This window comes from Melanostigma gelatinosum (genome assembly GCF_949748355.1).
Source record: "Melanostigma gelatinosum genome assembly, chromosome: 9".
In the NCBI taxonomy this organism is placed as follows: domain Eukaryota; kingdom Metazoa; phylum Chordata; class Actinopteri; order Perciformes; family Zoarcidae; genus Melanostigma; species Melanostigma gelatinosum.
Genome location: NC_136642.1, coordinates 4695763 through 4714010, shown reverse-complemented (window position 1 = coordinate 4714010; position 18248 = coordinate 4695763). Strand labels below are relative to the sequence as shown.

The 18248-nt window shown below is 47.7% G+C and overlaps 1 protein-coding gene across 1 annotated transcript in view; it reads right to left on the bottom strand.

Annotated features, from left to right (window-relative positions):
• satb1b (SATB homeobox 1b) overlaps positions 1 to 17207 on the bottom strand; it is a 45137-nt gene extending 27930 nt beyond the window's left edge. The window contains exons 1-7 of the mRNA XM_079275055.1: positions 17154 to 17207; positions 15750 to 15988; positions 12830 to 13006; positions 11802 to 11928; positions 7751 to 7799; positions 1221 to 1332; positions 42 to 119 (exon numbers count right to left, since the gene is read on the bottom strand). Of these exons, the coding sequence (XP_079131181.1) occupies positions 42 to 119; positions 1221 to 1332; positions 7751 to 7799; positions 11802 to 11928; positions 12830 to 13006; positions 15750 to 15963 (757 nt within the window). The 5' untranslated portion in view covers positions 15964 to 15988; positions 17154 to 17207. The remainder of the gene's footprint in view (positions 1 to 41; positions 120 to 1220; positions 1333 to 7750; positions 7800 to 11801; positions 11929 to 12829; positions 13007 to 15749; positions 15989 to 17153) is intronic.
• Positions 17208 to 18248: the final 1041 nt, after the last annotated feature.

Genomic DNA, 18248 nt, shown 5'->3' with positions numbered 1-18248 from the left:
TGTGTGTGTGTGTGTGTGTGTGTGTCCATGTTGCAACATACCTAGTGCATTGGCACGCGGGCTCTCACGGAGGACACACGTCCCCAGGTAGCCCTCCAGCTGGGACGGTTGGCGCATGCCTGCACAGCCGGATGGTAGGGCACAAGCACACACACACACACACACACACACACACACACACACACACACACACACACACACACACACACACACACAGAGTTGTGAGGATAGAAACACAGGGTAAAAGCTTCCTACTGTACTTCTCTCCCACTCCAGCTCAGCAGAAATATGACATTTAAAACACCAGCGTCACCGAGGACGAACCAGCAGCTGAGACGGCCCATTTGTTTTTTGAGGAGTTTAAAACCACATCGAGAACAATCGTGACAGGAACGTGTAGGAGTATGAGAGAAAATACAGCCGGTCTGGAGTAAATAATGTTTCTCGGCATATGCTGCCACTTCAACAGACGCAAAAAAAAAAGCAAAAAAAAACATCAGATAAGATATGATCACAACACGCTATTTGCATGGAGGCTGTGAAAACATTTTGATACAATATCTCATCTGTCATCCCGGCGAGCAGTGTTGCACTGGCAAAGAAAAGACAAAAAAAAGCAGAAGATTGTTCAACGGATTGTTAAAGCTAATATCACAACATTACGCTCCCTCGCAAACCGAGCGGCGTTCTGCTTAATCAAAAGACATAAAAATAAAGCGGCATTCTATCTGTAGCTGGGGTGCTACTAGTATCACATAACCTCATTTCCTGGCGGGTCAAAGGGGATTTTTTCTTTGCGATAATGTAAAGCATGCGTCGTCGGAGGGTTGATAAGAAAATCTAATTGAATTTCAGACTAGGCGGTGGCCGGCTGAAGTCATCGCTGCCTTTTGTCAAAGGAATAGTGAGGCAAACAAAAAGATGAAACAGTCAGAGGCCTCAATTTGGCTCTCGCGTTGCTGTTAGTTAAAGCAATAAATGGATAAATCAGAGATAACGCCGCGTTCGGCTGCAAAAACTGTGGCGTAATCTTGAGTTATTAGATAACAAGATAAAAATGTATTTCTGCTTCATGCAACAGCAGGAAGACAAAGAGACGGTTGGTTAGGGAGCATATTGTAATGACGACTGGTGTGTGTGTGTGTGTGTGTGTGTGTGTGTGTGTGTGCAAGGAGACAAAAGTGTGAGCGCCATACTTTGCGCCCCTCCGTTTTGCTTACCCATCATATCTTTTGTCTTCTTGAAATGTTTATACCAGCGCCCAAATTCCTGACACTTCGCCGCCGACACATTTGCATAGTAAGTGCTGTTCACAATGGAGGAAATCATACTCTGAAAGAGAGAGATTGATTGAGAGGGAGAGAGAACGAGAGAGAGAGACTTTAGATTCTCATTGTGGAAAATGCAGACATAATATCAACGCTTGTGAAACATGCAGTAACACTGTAGCTTGTCAAAACAAATAAAAGATAGGGACACGGTAAAAAACCCAGCACTAAAAAAAACAACAAGAAAAGCAACTGAAAAGTAGCAGACATGCAGTCATTTTTGGACCTCGTCCTCTAAAAGGTGAAACAAATTAAATCAAGCAAGGTTTTATCTGTTCTTCTTCATCAAATGCCGTTGAGTTTGTCGGAACATTTCTTTTTGTTATTTCAGAGCGGGTAAATTATGAGGTCAACCGAGTCCGTTGACATCAAGAGCAGACGGCAGGAATATATATTTCCCTTCAAAAGGCGAGAAGAGAGCGGCTTATTGAATATCAGCATCTGGGGAGTCGGGCGATGTAAACAGATAAACCTCTTTCATTTTCCAGCCCTTTATTTACACAATCTGTTAAAGACAACGACTTCAAGCGGATCGAGGGCCGCACCGAGCGCTCTACGTTTCCTTCCACCGCCTCGGAAAAAAACACAACAAAGAGGCGATATTTTCCTTCCCCTTCCACTTTCATTAAAATGAATGTTTTAACACCTTGCCGGCCTCCGGGCGAATAGCGAGGTTGGTGCGGCAGAAAATGTTTTTTGATTGTTATAAATATTCAAAAGAACCAAACCATCTGTTTTCAAATTACAGGTATGCCATCTTTATCATTTTCTATAATATATGCGCTTGGAGGATGGCGGAGGGGAACCTTCTGGCGGAGCAGCGTGGCGGTACCGGCACAATGAGCGGGATGATTCTGGTTCTGCAGCCTTCCTGCACAAAGGGAGGGTGAAGGACGGCAGCTGTGCCCTGAGAGAGGTCGACCGACCTCTGAACTCCCGACCTCTGTTAAAGCTGCGTTACGCCAGGACACTACAGAGAAATCCACCGCAGTTATTTTCTTGGCCAATTTGGGGTTTTGGATTTTTTTTTTAAAGTCAGACCCACCGCTTCGGATTTTTGCCGTTTCCGATTCTTTTTCCTCAGAGCTATAATGAACGGTAAATCTCCACACTCACTTTTTTCATCACCATCCCAAAAAAGAATCAAATGATTAGGAAATAAAAGATTGTAATTTTATGCTCTGATTAAAAACAGCTCATATAATGTAAAATATAATATGCTGGTTCGAGTCAACATTAGGAAGTTAATGTCCTCTCTAAATCTATATTGCTGTGAAAATCTCTCCTTCAATTAACCGTATATATTCAAGGTTTTCGCCAAAAACACAATTCCATAAGATCTTCTTACATCTTGATGACGCTGTAATTTAAATTTAGCTCAAAACTCATTTTTACTGAATCGAGCTTGAACTCATCATAATGCAACCTCCGGTAACGTCAGCTGTTAGCTCCGTGCTATTGGGCAGAAGAGCCTCATGCACGGCAATGAATTACAATAAAACAAGTGTCTGATGAAGTTTTTGAGGTTGTTCGTGTCTTCTACACTCGCGCTGAAGAACTTCCACGGCGACAAAATGTTGCGTGCGTTTGCCTGTGACGGTACTGCCTGTGCCGCTGTGTGCCGGCACATGTGTGTAAACGCTATTGGCAAAAAGAAAAATCCTAAATATGAGACTGATCGGCCGCTCAGCTGAAAAAAACAGATGAAAGCGCTCCTTGAGTTAACGTATGTCCGACCAGAACACACCACAACACGTTAAAATGTGTCACACGATGCTTTCAGGAGGACCGTGATGGACATGCTTCCTTTGTCACACTGTAGCAGGAAGAGGAATCTGCTCGAGGTTGAGCTAAAGCCAAAGCTAATCAGCTTCAAGCGCCGTTTGTAACCAGCTTCATGTGACACCTCGCCCTACAATCAGTTACAGGACGGACGTTCGTGGCCAATAACACGACTCAGCAGTTTACACAAGCAAGAGCTCTCAAAGACATCGACTGTCTCGGCTGCAACAGCAGTAAAATGCAACAAAGAGGAAATAAAGGCAGCTGAGGAAGAGTTCTATGCGTTTGCGGTTATTTTCCAGCAGAAGTCACAAAAGACTCCACCAACCATCGTGGACGTGACTCCCACCGTACTTGCTGTGTAGTCGGGGAGAGCACCAGCGGTTGCACTTCGTTACGCCTATTCAAGCAGTTGGGTGGGAATTTGGGCAAACCACGCTGTGGTGCATTATGCCGCCATGAAGACAAGAAAAAACAGGAGGGTGAAGAGGTCTGCATTTGGACTTGCACGGTATAACAAAGCAGCCTTTAATAGCTCGACTGAAAAGACTTCATTCAACGAGAAGCGCTGATAGAGTTCAGGTTAGGGTGAGGAAGTCAGAATTGCCCGGATTTAAAGGGTCATACATTTATGCATGAAGCAGCTCCTTTCTTTTTGGATTCGTTATTGGCATCAGAAAATAACAACTGCAACCTTCCATGGTCTTAAAAGTGATAATTCCTGTTCATTCTTTATGATCAGCATAAGTCAGTGTAAATAGGAATGAATGGTTTTCTTGGGAAAAGTGAAGCAGCGAACCACATCTCCCAGTTTAACCTGCTTCTGTTAGCCAACTCCCACATTGATTGAGAGTAAGAAGAGTTCTCCTTTAAGTCGGTGGGATAATGAACTCCTCTCCTCCAGCCTGCCATGTTTTATTTACAGTATATCTGGGCTAAGGCGGCTCCAGGCAACAAAACGAGAGACCTGCAGAACACGGTGTGCCTCTCTCTCTCTTCCCATCTTTCTCTCTATCGCTCTCGCTCCCTCTTTCTCCGCCATCTTTGACACAGATGTTCTAATAAACGCTCCTCATTAATCAGCCCTCTCCCTCAATACATCACTCTACCTCTCACAGGGGGCCCGGCGTGTGTGTGTGAACGAAACAATACACACACACCTATTCTCTCTCTCTCTCCCCACTGCTCTGTCACACACACATGCATACGCACTAAGTGAAATCAAGCAGATAACCAGAGCCTCTGCTGCTACTGCGGTGCCAGCAGGAGGGCTGTGCTGGGGCTTGTCAACAGGTAGCATGGCTGTGTGTGTGTGTGTGGGCGTGGGTGTGCGTGAGAGTGACGGTGAGGGTGTGTGTGTCCGTGAGCATGTGTGTGGACCCTTTAAGTGATAGCCATCTGCAGCACAGAGAGCTTATCAGCAAGACCAGGAAGTGGCACAGGGCTACTATCGGTCCCCAACATCTACTCCACTCCCCATCATGGGAGACAGGAAGAGGGAGAGTGTGCGTGTGTGTGTACACGTGTACGTGTGTGTGTGTGTGTGTGTGGAAGAGAACAGCGGTGCAGCAGGCAGGTACTGTAGGCACCCAGCTGCCAGCGTTAGAGTGTGGTGCACACACTGGCAAACACACAAAGTACAACCCCTTTAAGAAGACAAACACACACGCCGCAGCTACACAAAGGCACACATGCAGAGTAACACACGTGCACGTACACAATTAAATACACACACACACACACACACACACTCTCCAACTTAGCCTGATGTCTTGAGTCAGCTGGGGAAAACGCGCATCTCATTTGCAACACTGCGCCTCGTCTCTCGCCAACATCTCATACAGCTCAATTATGGCACATATTCACCTCAACTGGGATGACCCCCCCCCCCCCCCCACTCCTCCCTGTAATTTAACACACACACACACATGCACACACCAGGTTGCCCCTATGGCTGCCGAGGTGGTAAAGGCCCGCTAAGATGGCATTTTGATGACTATTTGCTGCTATGCAACGCAGCAGCTGGTGCATCAGGGGCCGCCCAGTGAGAGCGAGCAGGGGGTGGGCAAGAAGAGGTGGTGGCAATGGGAATGAGTGGGGTGAGGTGGTGGTAAGGGGGGGGGGGGATCTCGTTTGTTGCCATAGTTTCTGCGAACACGGGCAAGGGGGTTGCTAAGCTTGGTAGCAACCTCTGAGAGAATACGTCTGGCTGATAGGAGGCAGAACCAGGAGAAGTTTAAATCGGGCGATGCATCCCCGTGTGAGTCTTGAAGCTCGCTCAGAGAGCGCGAGCGAGTACATTTTTCTCAAAGACTTTCCTCGTGCCATTTGTAGCCCAAACACACAAAAGCGTGACTCGCCCCTGCTACAAAAGAAGTCAAACTAAATGTGTTTGACAAGACCCCGTACAAAAGCAGCATTTCACAAAATAACCCCCTCCCCCCCGCTGCCCTTGCCCTCCCCGCTCTGCCCCCCCTCTCTCTTCAGAGGTGGGCTAATTCTCTTTCACTCCCTCATCTGTTGACCTCCCTTTTCTGTCTGGGATTACGCAGAAGAATATCAAGGAAGCACTAATCCTTAAAAGGTGCCAATCGTCTGTTCCCGCCTGCAACGCCCCTTTTCTCCTCCCACTCATTTCACTTTTTTTTTTTTTGGTCAAGTCAGAAGCCTCAGAGGGCGGGCCAAATGCGTCCTGGCTTGTCGCCTCCTCATCAGACGACATGGTGACATCACTGGTCCCAGAGCAGGGGGTCCGTGTGTCGGGGGCGTCCCTCAATCGTGACAACCGGTCCACTAAACCAGTCGGGTTTATGAGCTCTACGGGGTGCAGCAGGCCACATGAAACCCCCACAGAGTAACAGATGTCAAACACCATCATGGCAGCCATGTTTGAACAAGGCAGCTACATGTACAGCATCAGGGTGTGGAGTGACCGCACAGCAAAGCTGCCAGTTTCTCTCTTGAAATAACTTAAAATCCGGTTTCGTATTTTGGTTAAATTAGCTGCCTTACAAACAAACATGACAATAGAATAAAGCGATGAAACAATATCCAGGCAAAATGAAACATCCAGGCTTAGATTTGGCTCATGCAGACGTATGATTGGACTCTACAGTAAGCACTGAGTGTTCATACTACGCTTTACAGTTACGCATTCTCTAGATTGTGGTTTCAACTGTTTACTAGCAGGGATGCACAACAACGAGAGCACAAGTGAAGGGCGAGACCACATCACACTGCAAATGGAGACAAAATGACGTGTTACCGGTTTGCAGTGACTGAAGCGATACCGAGCATCTCTGCGTGACAGTAACTGTAGGAACATTTAATGCCGTTTAGATCTGAATTCAGGACCAAATTGGCTGTTAAAACACATACGAGACCGAAAGCAACAGATTCCGTTCAAAACATGTCCAGGACCTTCTTCCATCCTCGCTGGAAAGCTAAAACAACCTTTCGGTTTAATTTGAGAAGTGTGCGTATTTGAAAGTAGTGTGAGGACGAGCGTGCGCTGCCCGTGTGTTCGATCCTCTGAGCGAGCGCGCGCTCTCCTCTGAGCCGTCTTCACATATGGACCGTAAACAGGGTGATTACCAGACCGGGCTGGGCTGCGCCTGAACGCCACCCAGGGACTCTTTACATCATCAGCGCACTGCTCATGCCCGGCTAAACACACAAACACACACGCTGAGAGCAGCCGCTCACACACACACACACACACACACATACACACACATACACAGCGCAAATGAGGGTCTCCAGGTGACCATACGGTGGCCTGGGAGGAGAGCTGGCTTGGTACTGAAGGCACCTACGCACACGCTCCCATCTAAACACACACACGGGCGGGCAAAACACAAATAACGCTTTAGCATACGCGTCCCGTGCGTTCATGCGCGTTTCACAAACATACTCCAGTGAATACACACGGAAGCAAGCGTGTCTCCTCTGCACTGCGAGACGCACACACACACACACACACATCGTGGCCCTTGTGAGAGATATACTGCCGTTTCATTCCATTCACTCCAGAGCTGCCTCCATGATATACTGACTGCGCTGCCTCTTAATACGATATCTGCGCTCGTGCTTTCTGTACAAAGTCCCAGCACACAAACAAAAACACACAGAATACAACACCTGACATGTGGACACATGTCTGGCCTGAAATGTTGAGAATTAACTAAATGGAGGGGAAAAAAAGAAGAAGAAACAATCCAGATCGTTCTGGGTTTGGGCCAATGTTTATCCAACAATAACCATACGTTCAACAACACCTCTGCTTTTTGGCTGCCGATGCATTTCAGTGTGTGTGTGTGTGTGTGTGTCGGGGGCGATAAAAACAAAAAATCATGCGGCAAACAATTGACAACAAGCCATTGATTCAGATTTTCTATGCCGGTTCTCTTTACCAATCGATCAAACTCAGGGCATTTGACAAGTACAGGATAAAAGAAAGTGGTGATGGAGATAGGGGTGTTTGTTTGTGTATGGTAGCAGGGGGGTTGGGGTTGGGCGTTAATCTTTTTTTTTTTTTTTTAAATAAGCAGACTGGGCTTCAGCACCTGTGATAAGGGACATTCTTTAGCCAGAGAGCTCTGATTCATGTCTTTGAGTAACTCCTTGAGGGCGTTTCTTACTGTAGAGTGGCTCCATTGCTCGGGCGGCAGGTCCTCCAGCTTAGGACAACTGTGGAGAGAGAGAGAGAGAAAGGGGAGACATGCGGGGGTGGAGGGGGGGAACAGGGAAAGATAAGATAAGGGGGAGGAAAAGGGGGGAGAGAGAGAGGGATGTAGAGGGAGAGGGGTGAGGAGAGAGCATGAGAAACAATTCAGATGGAGAAGAGACAAAGATGGAAAGGAGAGCCAGCAGCCCCGATGGTATCTTTAAGCAAAATGATAAAATACACAGGCCACAAATTCAGCAACCCAATATCAAAACGATTTTATCTGCATTGTGAGCGCTGGACGTTCCCCTGATATATGGAGCAAACGGGTAATAACACCAATCTTTGAATCTGGGAATGAGTTTGACCCAACCGGCTACTGATTCATGCGGCAACTTAAGGGGAAGTTCTCCTGCAGCATCCTCACCGCCACACTGCAACACTTCCAAACAAGGCTTTCGACTCATCCTTACATTACATCCTCGATTATTTTCATTATCGAGTCACGATAATCGATACGTCTCTGATCAGAGAACAGAGAATAAACATCATCACATGTTACCAGAGGCCAGAAAGACGTCTTCGATTTGTTTTGGAGCAACAGTTAAAACATCAAAGATATTCAATGTATAAAGATGTGAATCAAAGAAAAGCAGCTAAATCCTTAATTTAACGATTATTGGTTGATCTAAATTGTTGATTGATACATGTTCAACTGATGCCGGCGCTACTCAAGTGTCCTGCTTAAGAACTGGCACTTTGGGAACAAATAACTTCGCCCAAAAAGCAGAGGTTTAAAACAGTGTAAAATACATGTTGATGGAACTGGAACGATCAGACGGGCCGATCGGTAGAGACAGCGAGAGGAGACCAGAGAGACGGAGAGCTGAACACACGAGCTCACGCTCATTGTTTTTCTTCCTGCTGCAAGCGCCCCTCCAAGACAGACAGATTTCATTTGGCGCATCAAGCAGATGCATCTGGAGATCTCTCTCTCTCTCCCTCTCCCCCTCTCTCTCTCTCTCTCTCTCTCTCTCTCTCTCTCTCTCCCTCTCCCTCCCTCTCCCCCTCTCTCTCTCTCTCTCTCTCTCTCCCTCTCTCTCTCTCTCTCTCTCCCGCTCTCTCTCTCTCTCTCGCTCTCTCTCCCTCCCTCTTTCATATTCTCTCTCTCGCTCTCTCTCCTGATTGTTCTGATTAGTTAATTACTTTATACAACACATCTGCTGGATTGATGCATGAATTATACATCAGCTGCATGTGGCGACTATTATTTCGTGTTACTTCTACCTTCCTGGCTCGTTGTGCTCGGCGAAACAATTTAAGGTGTTACTGGCTAGATTTCTGCGGCAGTCGGGGCGGGGGGGAGGGAGGGGTTGTTTGAAAGGGATGGCGGGGTGGGGACAGAAAATAGGGGGGGGGGGGGGGAAACAAATACAAAACAATAACAATACTGACAACAATATGCAGCAGAATCAAAATAGATTTATAGATCACATGGAGATTGGCTTTGACGTCGGCTGGTGCGATGGAGTCGTGTGCCGCAGGGATTCAGCTCTACCTGAGAAATATATTGACACGGTGGGCGTGTGGAGGAGCTGCGCCGAGCGGCCAAGTTCGCATCGCGCGCGCGGGACGTATATACACGTTAGACGCGTTGTCGCACTGTCGCCGAATTACTTTTTCGTAGAAACCTGCCTCCGCGCTCGACTTGACAAGGCGAGGGAGACGTCGAGCGGAGGGGCGATGGGGCGCACGAGCACGTGAGACGGCGCGTGTCCATCAATCTGTCTCAGTGGGCGTGTTGGAAACGAGCAAGGGGGCGACGGCAGAGTGGGATAGTAAAACAAAAAAAACAAAAAAAAAGGATGCGCGCAGCGGTCGGGGCTAACATCTGCTTGTGAGAAAACACACAGCCTCGCACACTCGCTCGCGCACAAACAATGGATTTTCCAGAACACCTTAAACTGCTCCAGCAGCTAGAACGCCTCTGGGGAGAAGGAAGTGAACGAGAGGCGGGAAGCAGGGAGAGACGGAGAGGAGGTAGTGGAGAAAGACAGCTATCCGTGCATTCAAGGCTAGCACGCCGGGAATAAACACAACCTTCTGTATTCTGGCTGGTGGACGTGTTCACATCAGGCAGTTGTGTGTGTGTGTGTGTGTGTGTGTGTGTGTGTGTGTGTGTGTGTGTGTGTGTGTGTGTGTGTGTGTGTGTGTGTGCACTTCATTGGTGAAGGTGGGTGGTGGCGATGGCGGTGGGGGGGGGAGACACAGAAGGAGAGGGGAGAGAGAAGGAAGAGAGAGAGGCAGAGCGAGATAGAAAAAGAGTCGGAACAGCAGCTGGCGCAAGCCTCCACACCAGCGCCACTTTGTGTGTGTGTGTGTGTGTGTGTGTATGTGCCTGTGAGCACATATGAGCCTGTTTGCGTCCGTGTCTATAAATGCTCGTGTGCTCTCGCTGGGTGTGTATAAATACGCCGAAGCCTCACTCCTACAGAGTAGCATTTAGCATACAATATGGTGAGCGATGGCACAAGGCAGCCAGCAGTGCTCAGTGTGAGAAGCTTGTTAGTCTTCATCAGCACACGCGATGTAGATTCAGAGTATAATACTCTATATTTGGCTTAAAATAGCCGGTGCAGCCGGGTTTATTTATGGAACGATTTTCAGGTGAACAACCGTGTATTCATCTGCTGCAGAGTCATTTTTAGCCCTGCACAGTCTCCAGTTGCCCGTTGCATTCATTTGATTCATTTTTATGAAAAGAGCTAAAGTAGTGCTTCAAAAACTGTTACTATCACACGTCATTCTGCAAAAAATGCCCGTGTTTTCTGCACATTAGTTCACATCACTAACCATTTAAAGGTAGAGCAGCTAGAGGAGACGCATCTGCTGGATCGCTCATCAGAGTACAAGCTACGTTGTTAGCATGGTATCTGCGTACGGATAGCAATTTCTGTGTGTGCTAACTGGCCGCGAGCGATGAAAAAGCTGAACTTTTGTTGGTCGCCATCTTTCTGTTTATTCCTGTCACTGGGCTTGAAAGCGATTGGTGAAGTTGAAATCAGGAGTCATCGATAAGATGTCTCCTGAAGAAGGTGGCAGCTTGCTTTTGACTGTATTGTATGTCATTTCCAGGATATAAAACTTTATAAAACGTGTGTTTTCTGTTCAAAATGTTACAAACGTGGGAACACAGCAAGAACAACTCACGTCTGTAGCGAACAGCTGATCGGTACGTGCTTTGTCTCTCCGTGACAGGAGGAAGCGCTTGCTGTTGGTACACGGCGTCACTCTCTCTGCGGTGTTCTCTGACATCGTCACGGTTGAATTATTCAGCTTGACCTGAAGTTACGTTTCCATTTCACTGAACGACAGTGACTTTGCGTGACTCTCCGTGTGAGGCAGACTGCTGTGGTACTACATTTTCATATTCAAATATCTGTTTTCATATCTTGGTATTCAAATACAGATTTGAATGTAGAATATTTGTTGACGGCCCTTGTGCCCATCGCGTGACGGTGCAATTGACAAACAGATCTCTGTGTTTCTTTAGCCCCACTAAACGAGGAATTTTTCAGTATTCAAATGGATTTTTCCTGGGAAATGGTCAGTCTGTTACGTGTGTGTGTGTGTGTGTGTGTGTGTGTGTGTGAGCGTAACAGAGCTATTCTCAGTATCAAACACACAGAGGGTATCATCAGATTGGCACCAGCCTCTGGGCTTACAAGACATGCTACGTGTGTGAGCGTTGGAAGCAAAGACTAACAGGTGAAACTCTGCTTCAGTGTGTGTTCAAGCAATCCAATACCTCTGCATGTGCGCGTGTGTGTTTTAGGTTATGACACTGCACTTTAGTGGGCGGTAGTCAGATAAAAAAAAATAAAAAAACTTGTGTGAACACCTACACATATCTGGGATCGGTACACATCTGTGCGTTCATGTGTGTTAGCTTCTAGTGTATACTGTAAAGGGAAACGTGTGTGTGTGTGTGTGTGTGTGTGTGTGTGTGTGTGTGTGTTTCTTACCTGTGCAGCTGGATCTTAAGCGTGACCACGTGGTAGACGTCCTGCAGCATGTCAGCCACTGTAGCGTCCGGTGCGTCTGTCACGTATGACAGGGGGACGGGGTTCCACTTCCCCACCTGAATCATACCTGGATGACGGGACACGTGCACACACACACACACACACACACACACACACGAGATGTGGACGGACAATGGACACGAGACGAAACATTAAAAAAAAAAGAAAACAAGAGAGCACATTAGCACAAAGTTCATTTTAGCATCTTGGCTCGATGCATATAGCTGCTTAACTACAAATAATGACTTTATCATTACCCAGTGCCATAAACACTCTACATATACTCTACAATTTGTCCCTGAAATCACAACATCCATGCCACAATTTCTCCTGAGACTACCTTGAATTCAAGTGGCAGCCCACACCTCGAGGAAGTAAACTTATGGTGTACTAAGGTGTGTGTGTGTGTGTGTGTGTGTGCGCTGCAGTGTGATGGACAGGCTATAATAAAAGAGCACGCTAAGAGGCACCTTGAAACAGCCAGCCACCCTCGGCCAGCGTGTGCTCAAGTGCAATTAGCGGACCCTTTCCTCCACCTGCCCCTCCCACCCACTGAGTCACTGAGTGTATATAAATATATATTGTACGAGTGTGTGTGTGTCCTACTCACTTATATGCACAATACGCAAATGTAAACATTTTAGAGTGTACGCCTGTGCATTTAGACTTTATACATCCCTGTGGGAATGTGTGTGTGACCCCCCGAGAGACTTGAGCATCTCCTGTCAGGGATCAGTGTCAGGATGTGCTTCTGTGGCTTCAGATCTGCTGGCGGGAGGCTATTATGGTCACACGGTGTGTGTGTGTGTGTGTGTGTGTGTGTGTGACAGAAATATGTCGGGGAAACGTTGTGGAAAAGCCAATGAGCATTAAAGCGATCAAATAAAGGAGGGGAAGAGAAGATGAGAAGTGGTGAGGGGAAATGAAGAGACGGTGACGGGCCGTCGACGAGTGACATCATCGGTTACCTTTGGCCTGGGCCGCTGAGCTGTGGGAGTAGCCCAGCGACAGCAGGGCCATCTCGATGAGCTGGTTGAAGAGCATGTCCTTGCGCACCAGGACGAACTCGGCGTGCTCCTCCTTGCTGTCGAAGTCCATGGGGTTCTCGTAGTGCTCGACCACACAGAACACGGGCAGCATGTTGCCTGAGGGACACACGGAGGCGTGAGAAGTTAGAGAGCCGGAGGCTTCGCATTTCTCCACCTGCAAACTTCTGACCTTCAGCTTTCAGGGGACGAGATTAATATTTAGCGCCGACGATTGAGTTACACTTGAGGTTGAGCGCCGAGGGGTTTGTGAGCGGTGTGATTAGATTGCTGCTGAGTGGAAGTGCTGGACAGAAATGAACTAAAGGATGGGTTTGGACCACAAAGGCATTTTTCATCTTTAATGGGGCGGTTTCTATCGAAGCCCTCACCTTTCTGTCTCGATGCCAAACACTCGCATCAACGTGGGGAATCAGACGCTCCTTGGGTGCACAGTAACCTGCACAGTTTCTGAGGCTGCATTTGTTTTACCTCTCATTTGATGTTATTTAGAAGTGCTCTCTTTTGTCATGTAATTCCCAAGTGCTTTTCCCATCTGTAATCCAATTTCAAGACGTGATCTGATCAACTGCTGGAGGATTCCTTCCCGCAGTCGTCTTTTCTCGCTCTAGGTTTTAAGACGATGCCATAATATTACAGAGATGTTGCACGTATGGGCGGTGTGAGTTTAATAAGTGATCCATTATATCACCTTTTAGCTCAGTGTGAACAGCAGCCACAGCACGATTTCCACTCCTATGTCTCCTTTTGGCACAATTAACTGTTTCGTTCACTATCGAGGTTCTCTGATCACAGACTTTCCTTCTGCCTGCCAACCAAATAAAATCATCTTCCCATGATGCAGTGCTTCAAATCCCGTTCCACCTCCGCGCCCCGAGGTTTACTCGTCCATGTCAACAGTGGCTCTGCTGTTCGGTGGAATGAGCAATCCTTGTCCAAAGCCTGGCAAATGTTCTGCAAATATCACCGATATGCCTTTTTTTTTTATCTTAAAATAACATCCCGGCGATGTGAGAAAGTTTAAGTGCGAAGGGACAACTTGGCCTTTTGAAGTCTCGGTTTGAATGAAACAACGGCGGAAAATGCTGTACCTGCAGCTTCCTGTACGACGTGAATCCTTCACGGTGTGGCCCGATACCTCTGCCTCTGCCTCCACTCTGCTCTCACCTCAACACGGACATTTATCGTCTATGCCGATTAAAACCACTCTGTTCTCATATTTTCCGATCCCAGGAATTCCAGAAGATGCACACAGCTCTGGCAAAACAATCAATAAGCCGACAGATGCCAGGGAATGTGCTGAAAGAGCTGCTTTTCGCCTCCCCTGATTTTAATAGATAAAGATCTAACAATAAAGACTGCTGTGTAGGTTCATTTGGGGGGGGGATCAATACCGGCTTTGTCTCCAGGGAGCCCAGCGAGGGCTGCGGTAAATATTGTTTCGGGCTCGGACACAATGCCCACTGTGAGCCTCTCGGCCGCTTCGCCCCTTTGCCCGGGGAAGAAAACTCGGCAAGCGTGAGAGGAGGGCAGAGCGACGAGGAGGCTTTGGGAGGGAATCGGGGCGTCGTAGGAGGCCGAGAGGAGCGGAGATGATGGAGGCGAAAAATGAAGCTCTCTCAGCTGGAGTGCGACGCGTAGATTAAAGGAGCGAATAGGATAAACGGCCCATTGGAGGACACTCACACAGCCACATTCCAAGAGTTCCTGAGTCCCTCCTGGCCAAAGAAAAGCAAACCAGCCAAACAAACAAACAGAAGAGCTGCCAAGTGCTACGACAACACCGAAGCTGCAGGTTTCAAACTCATTTCCAACCCACTGAGAAGAAAACATAATCATAAAAAGCTTCATTTTTCTTTTTTTTGGATCGCTTTACCCGCCGCGTTTTTCACGAGACGACACCAGTTTTATTAAAAAGCTATGTCATAATCCCAAAGTAAAGGCTCCCTTTAAACAAGAATGGCTCTTAAAGGACTGAAAGTTTCCCTTAATAAACAAATGTCGGAGCGGGAGGGCTGCGGTTGGAGAGAGAGGAGCGGTGACACAGCGCTATATAGCCCGACGCAGGGATAACTCTCACAGTGCTCCTCTATTAGCTGTTGTCTGGGCAAATAAGTGGGAGTGTGTGCAGTGTGTGTGTGCAGTGTGTGTGTGTTGAGAGGACCAAAGACACATTGTAAAAAGGTTTAAGAGTCTTGGAGAGCATGCAGGGTGGTGGTGGGCAGAAGCTGGTGTGGGACGGGGCGGGGGGGGGGGGGCGGTATTTAAGGTGCATTTAAATAGCTCTCCTCTATTTACATGGTTTATTATTCTCGTACTCATACACACACACAAAGTTAGTTCAGCTATATCTGTTTCATAATTAGTTTCTACGGACTAAAAAATATATTTATTGTCATTATTTTGATTTATTTTTGGTACCACAACGATTATTCTTTTTAATCAGCAATTAATCAGCTGATTATTTTCTCAAATAATCGATTCAGTCTATAAAATGTAAGAAAAATTGGTGGAAAAAAAGCTCATCACAGATTGCCATATTCATATTGTTCATATTGCCCCGAAAACATTCCGTTTTCTGTCACATAAGACGAAGAAAAGCAGCAAATCTTCACATTTGAGAAGTGGATCAATGCATGGACTACTTGTTCCAGCTCGATCAGAAGTAGAATCCAGGACGAAGTCTTCAAACTGTCCAATAAACGGGGCAAAAGCCCAAAATGTACAGTCATAAGACACGGAGACAATCGGCAGATCTTCACATTTGAGAGGCTGAAAGCAGCACGTTGCCGACACAATTATGAAATAGGAACACACTCGTTCTTGTCCTCCCCTCTCTCACCTCTCTTGTGGCAGGTCTTCAGCAGGTGGCCGGCGGGCTTGTACGGGACCCCGGCGAGTTTGGCCCCGGTGCTGCCCAGCCTGGCCCGGCCCAGTGGGCTGCCGTTCTGCTCCAGCCGGGGCAGCTTGGCCGGCGGGGCCTTGGCCTCGGCCATGCTGTTGACCAGGTCGGAGTTCTCCTTGCCCAAACACGCCTCGCTGAGATGGTCCATCATTCTCAGCGCCTCTGCTCACTATCACCTGGGGAGGAGACGCAGCGGGAGACACTCAGCTATGAAGCGATGAACACAGAATCCTTTGTGCGGGTGTCACCGACGTGATGGGACGTTTTTATAGAGCCCCCTCCAAAAAAAAAGTGCTTTAAGTAATTGAAACCTCTGAGAACGGACCCATTACGGCAATAACTGTCAATTCGCTTCAGTTATGGCGACTCGGGCCACGGTGACGTTTTCGTGCCGCTTGCAATGTTCCCATTTTTCAACGCATGTATTATGTATGGGCGTCCCACTAGAGATTCCCATGCGAGAGGGGGGCAAAAAACAAACCCTGTTTTTTGTTTTTTTAGTGCAAACACATTCATTTGCTGGGAGATTCCACTTGAATGAATCCAGTGCAGTTCAAGGAACAAGGTTCTGCTGCTGTGGCGCACGCAGAGATAAGGGGGAGAAGTGAAAAAAAAAAAAACGTAATTCGGTTTCTGAGTCACTTCGCGTGGCTTCACATATCGTGACGCAGCTCGGGGAGGAAGGGAGGCGACAGGCCGCAACGTCACTGTGTCACACAATCAGCTACATGATGACTTTACAGGTGTGAACTTTATTTTTAGATGTCGCAAGTGCAGAGCGATATTCATGGGAAAGCTATCAGTTTCCAACTTTGTGATGGGGGGGGCAGCTTCTGGAAACTTCAGAACACACAGTTCAACTCATGAAGACAATAACCAAAAAAATAAAAAGTTAAAGAAAAAGGACAAAAGGAGATATGAAGAGGAGAGAAAGATGGAGCCCACAGGTGCTTTAATGCACGGACACAAAGCTGAAGCTATTGATTTGAGGGCTGAAGCTGACAATTCCCACATTATTTGAACTCCCTGGAGTAAACTTTTTAAGATTTGTATAAATCAGGTTCTGCATGCAGGTTAACACGCCATGCAGAAAAAAGCCCCCCCCCCCCCATCCCCATTCAAAACATGCAATGAGGCAAATGATTCCCCACAAATAAGAGGGGCCATAAGGACTCCAGACCCACATACAGTCCGGATCCAGGTCAGGATTTTAGAATGACCTTAAACACACACACACACACACACAGGAGCAATAGTTTAAATGGACACATCACCCCCCTGAAGAGATGGTTAAAGGAGGGGAGAGGAGGGCAAGTTGAGTGAAAAATCTTCCAAACCAACCTGAAACGCAGCACTTCAGCACCGAGGAGCATAAAACACCGGCTGGAAAACACGTCTTCTCCAAGTTTGGCCAGGGTAGTAAAAAAAAGAAAGAAAGAAAGAAAGAAAAAGGAGACAACCCAAAACAACTCCTGCTTCCCGGTCTTGTTATCTCTCGCGCTCGCTCTCTACGCGTGCATGACAGCGAACGGTTATTTAGAAGAAGAGGAAAAAGAAAATGAAAAAAGACGCTTTCTCCGGCTCTTCTCCGACTGGGAGGCGGTGCGAACAAACAACAACCCGGGTCTGTGCGAGAGACGACGAGGTCGAGATGGACCGCGATAGGCGAACATTGGTAAGCGGTTATGTTCAGCGTGTCTCTGTGCGTGCGTGTGTGTGTGTGTGTGTCTACGTGCGTGCGGTGTCCGTCAGCCGATTCCGTCCGACTGGGAGGAAAAAAACGGCCACGGGAACCGTTACAACCGGCGACATTTAGCTACAGAAGTGAGTCCATCGGTTACAAGTGAAGGCGACTTCTTCTGCTTTAGTTCGCACCACAACATCCAGATCGCTTCATCGGCGGCAGCCGCGTGAGCCGCGCAGTTAGCAGCCGCGCGGTGGAAAGCAAAAGAAGCACCTCGGACACAGTTGTAGCGATAAAAAAAAATAAACCAACAACCCGCCGTGCGAGACCCAACGAAGAGACGGACTAACGTACCCAAACACGTCGGCTTAGCTGAGATTTGACTGCCGGCTGACTGAGACAGAGAGACACGTACTATTAGTAATAATAACCCGACAGCGGGATCTCGCTCTCGCGCTGGAGGCGATGTGTGGAGACGATATCTGCGGACAGTCGGAAAACAGGTTCGCTCCAAATAAAACAAGGAGAGGGGGGTCAAAAAGTGCGGGTTTACTTTCCGTGCGTCGTGCGTCAATAAGGCTGCTCGTGGATGCACCGGAGCGCTGCCCCGCGGTAGTGATAGTAGGAGGTGTCCTGTTGGTCGGGGATTGGCGTCCGGACGGAGCTCCTCTTTCTTTCTCTCTTCTATCGCCCTCTCTGTCTCTCTCCCCCTCTCTCTCACTCCGTCTCTCCCTCTCTGTCCCCATTAAATT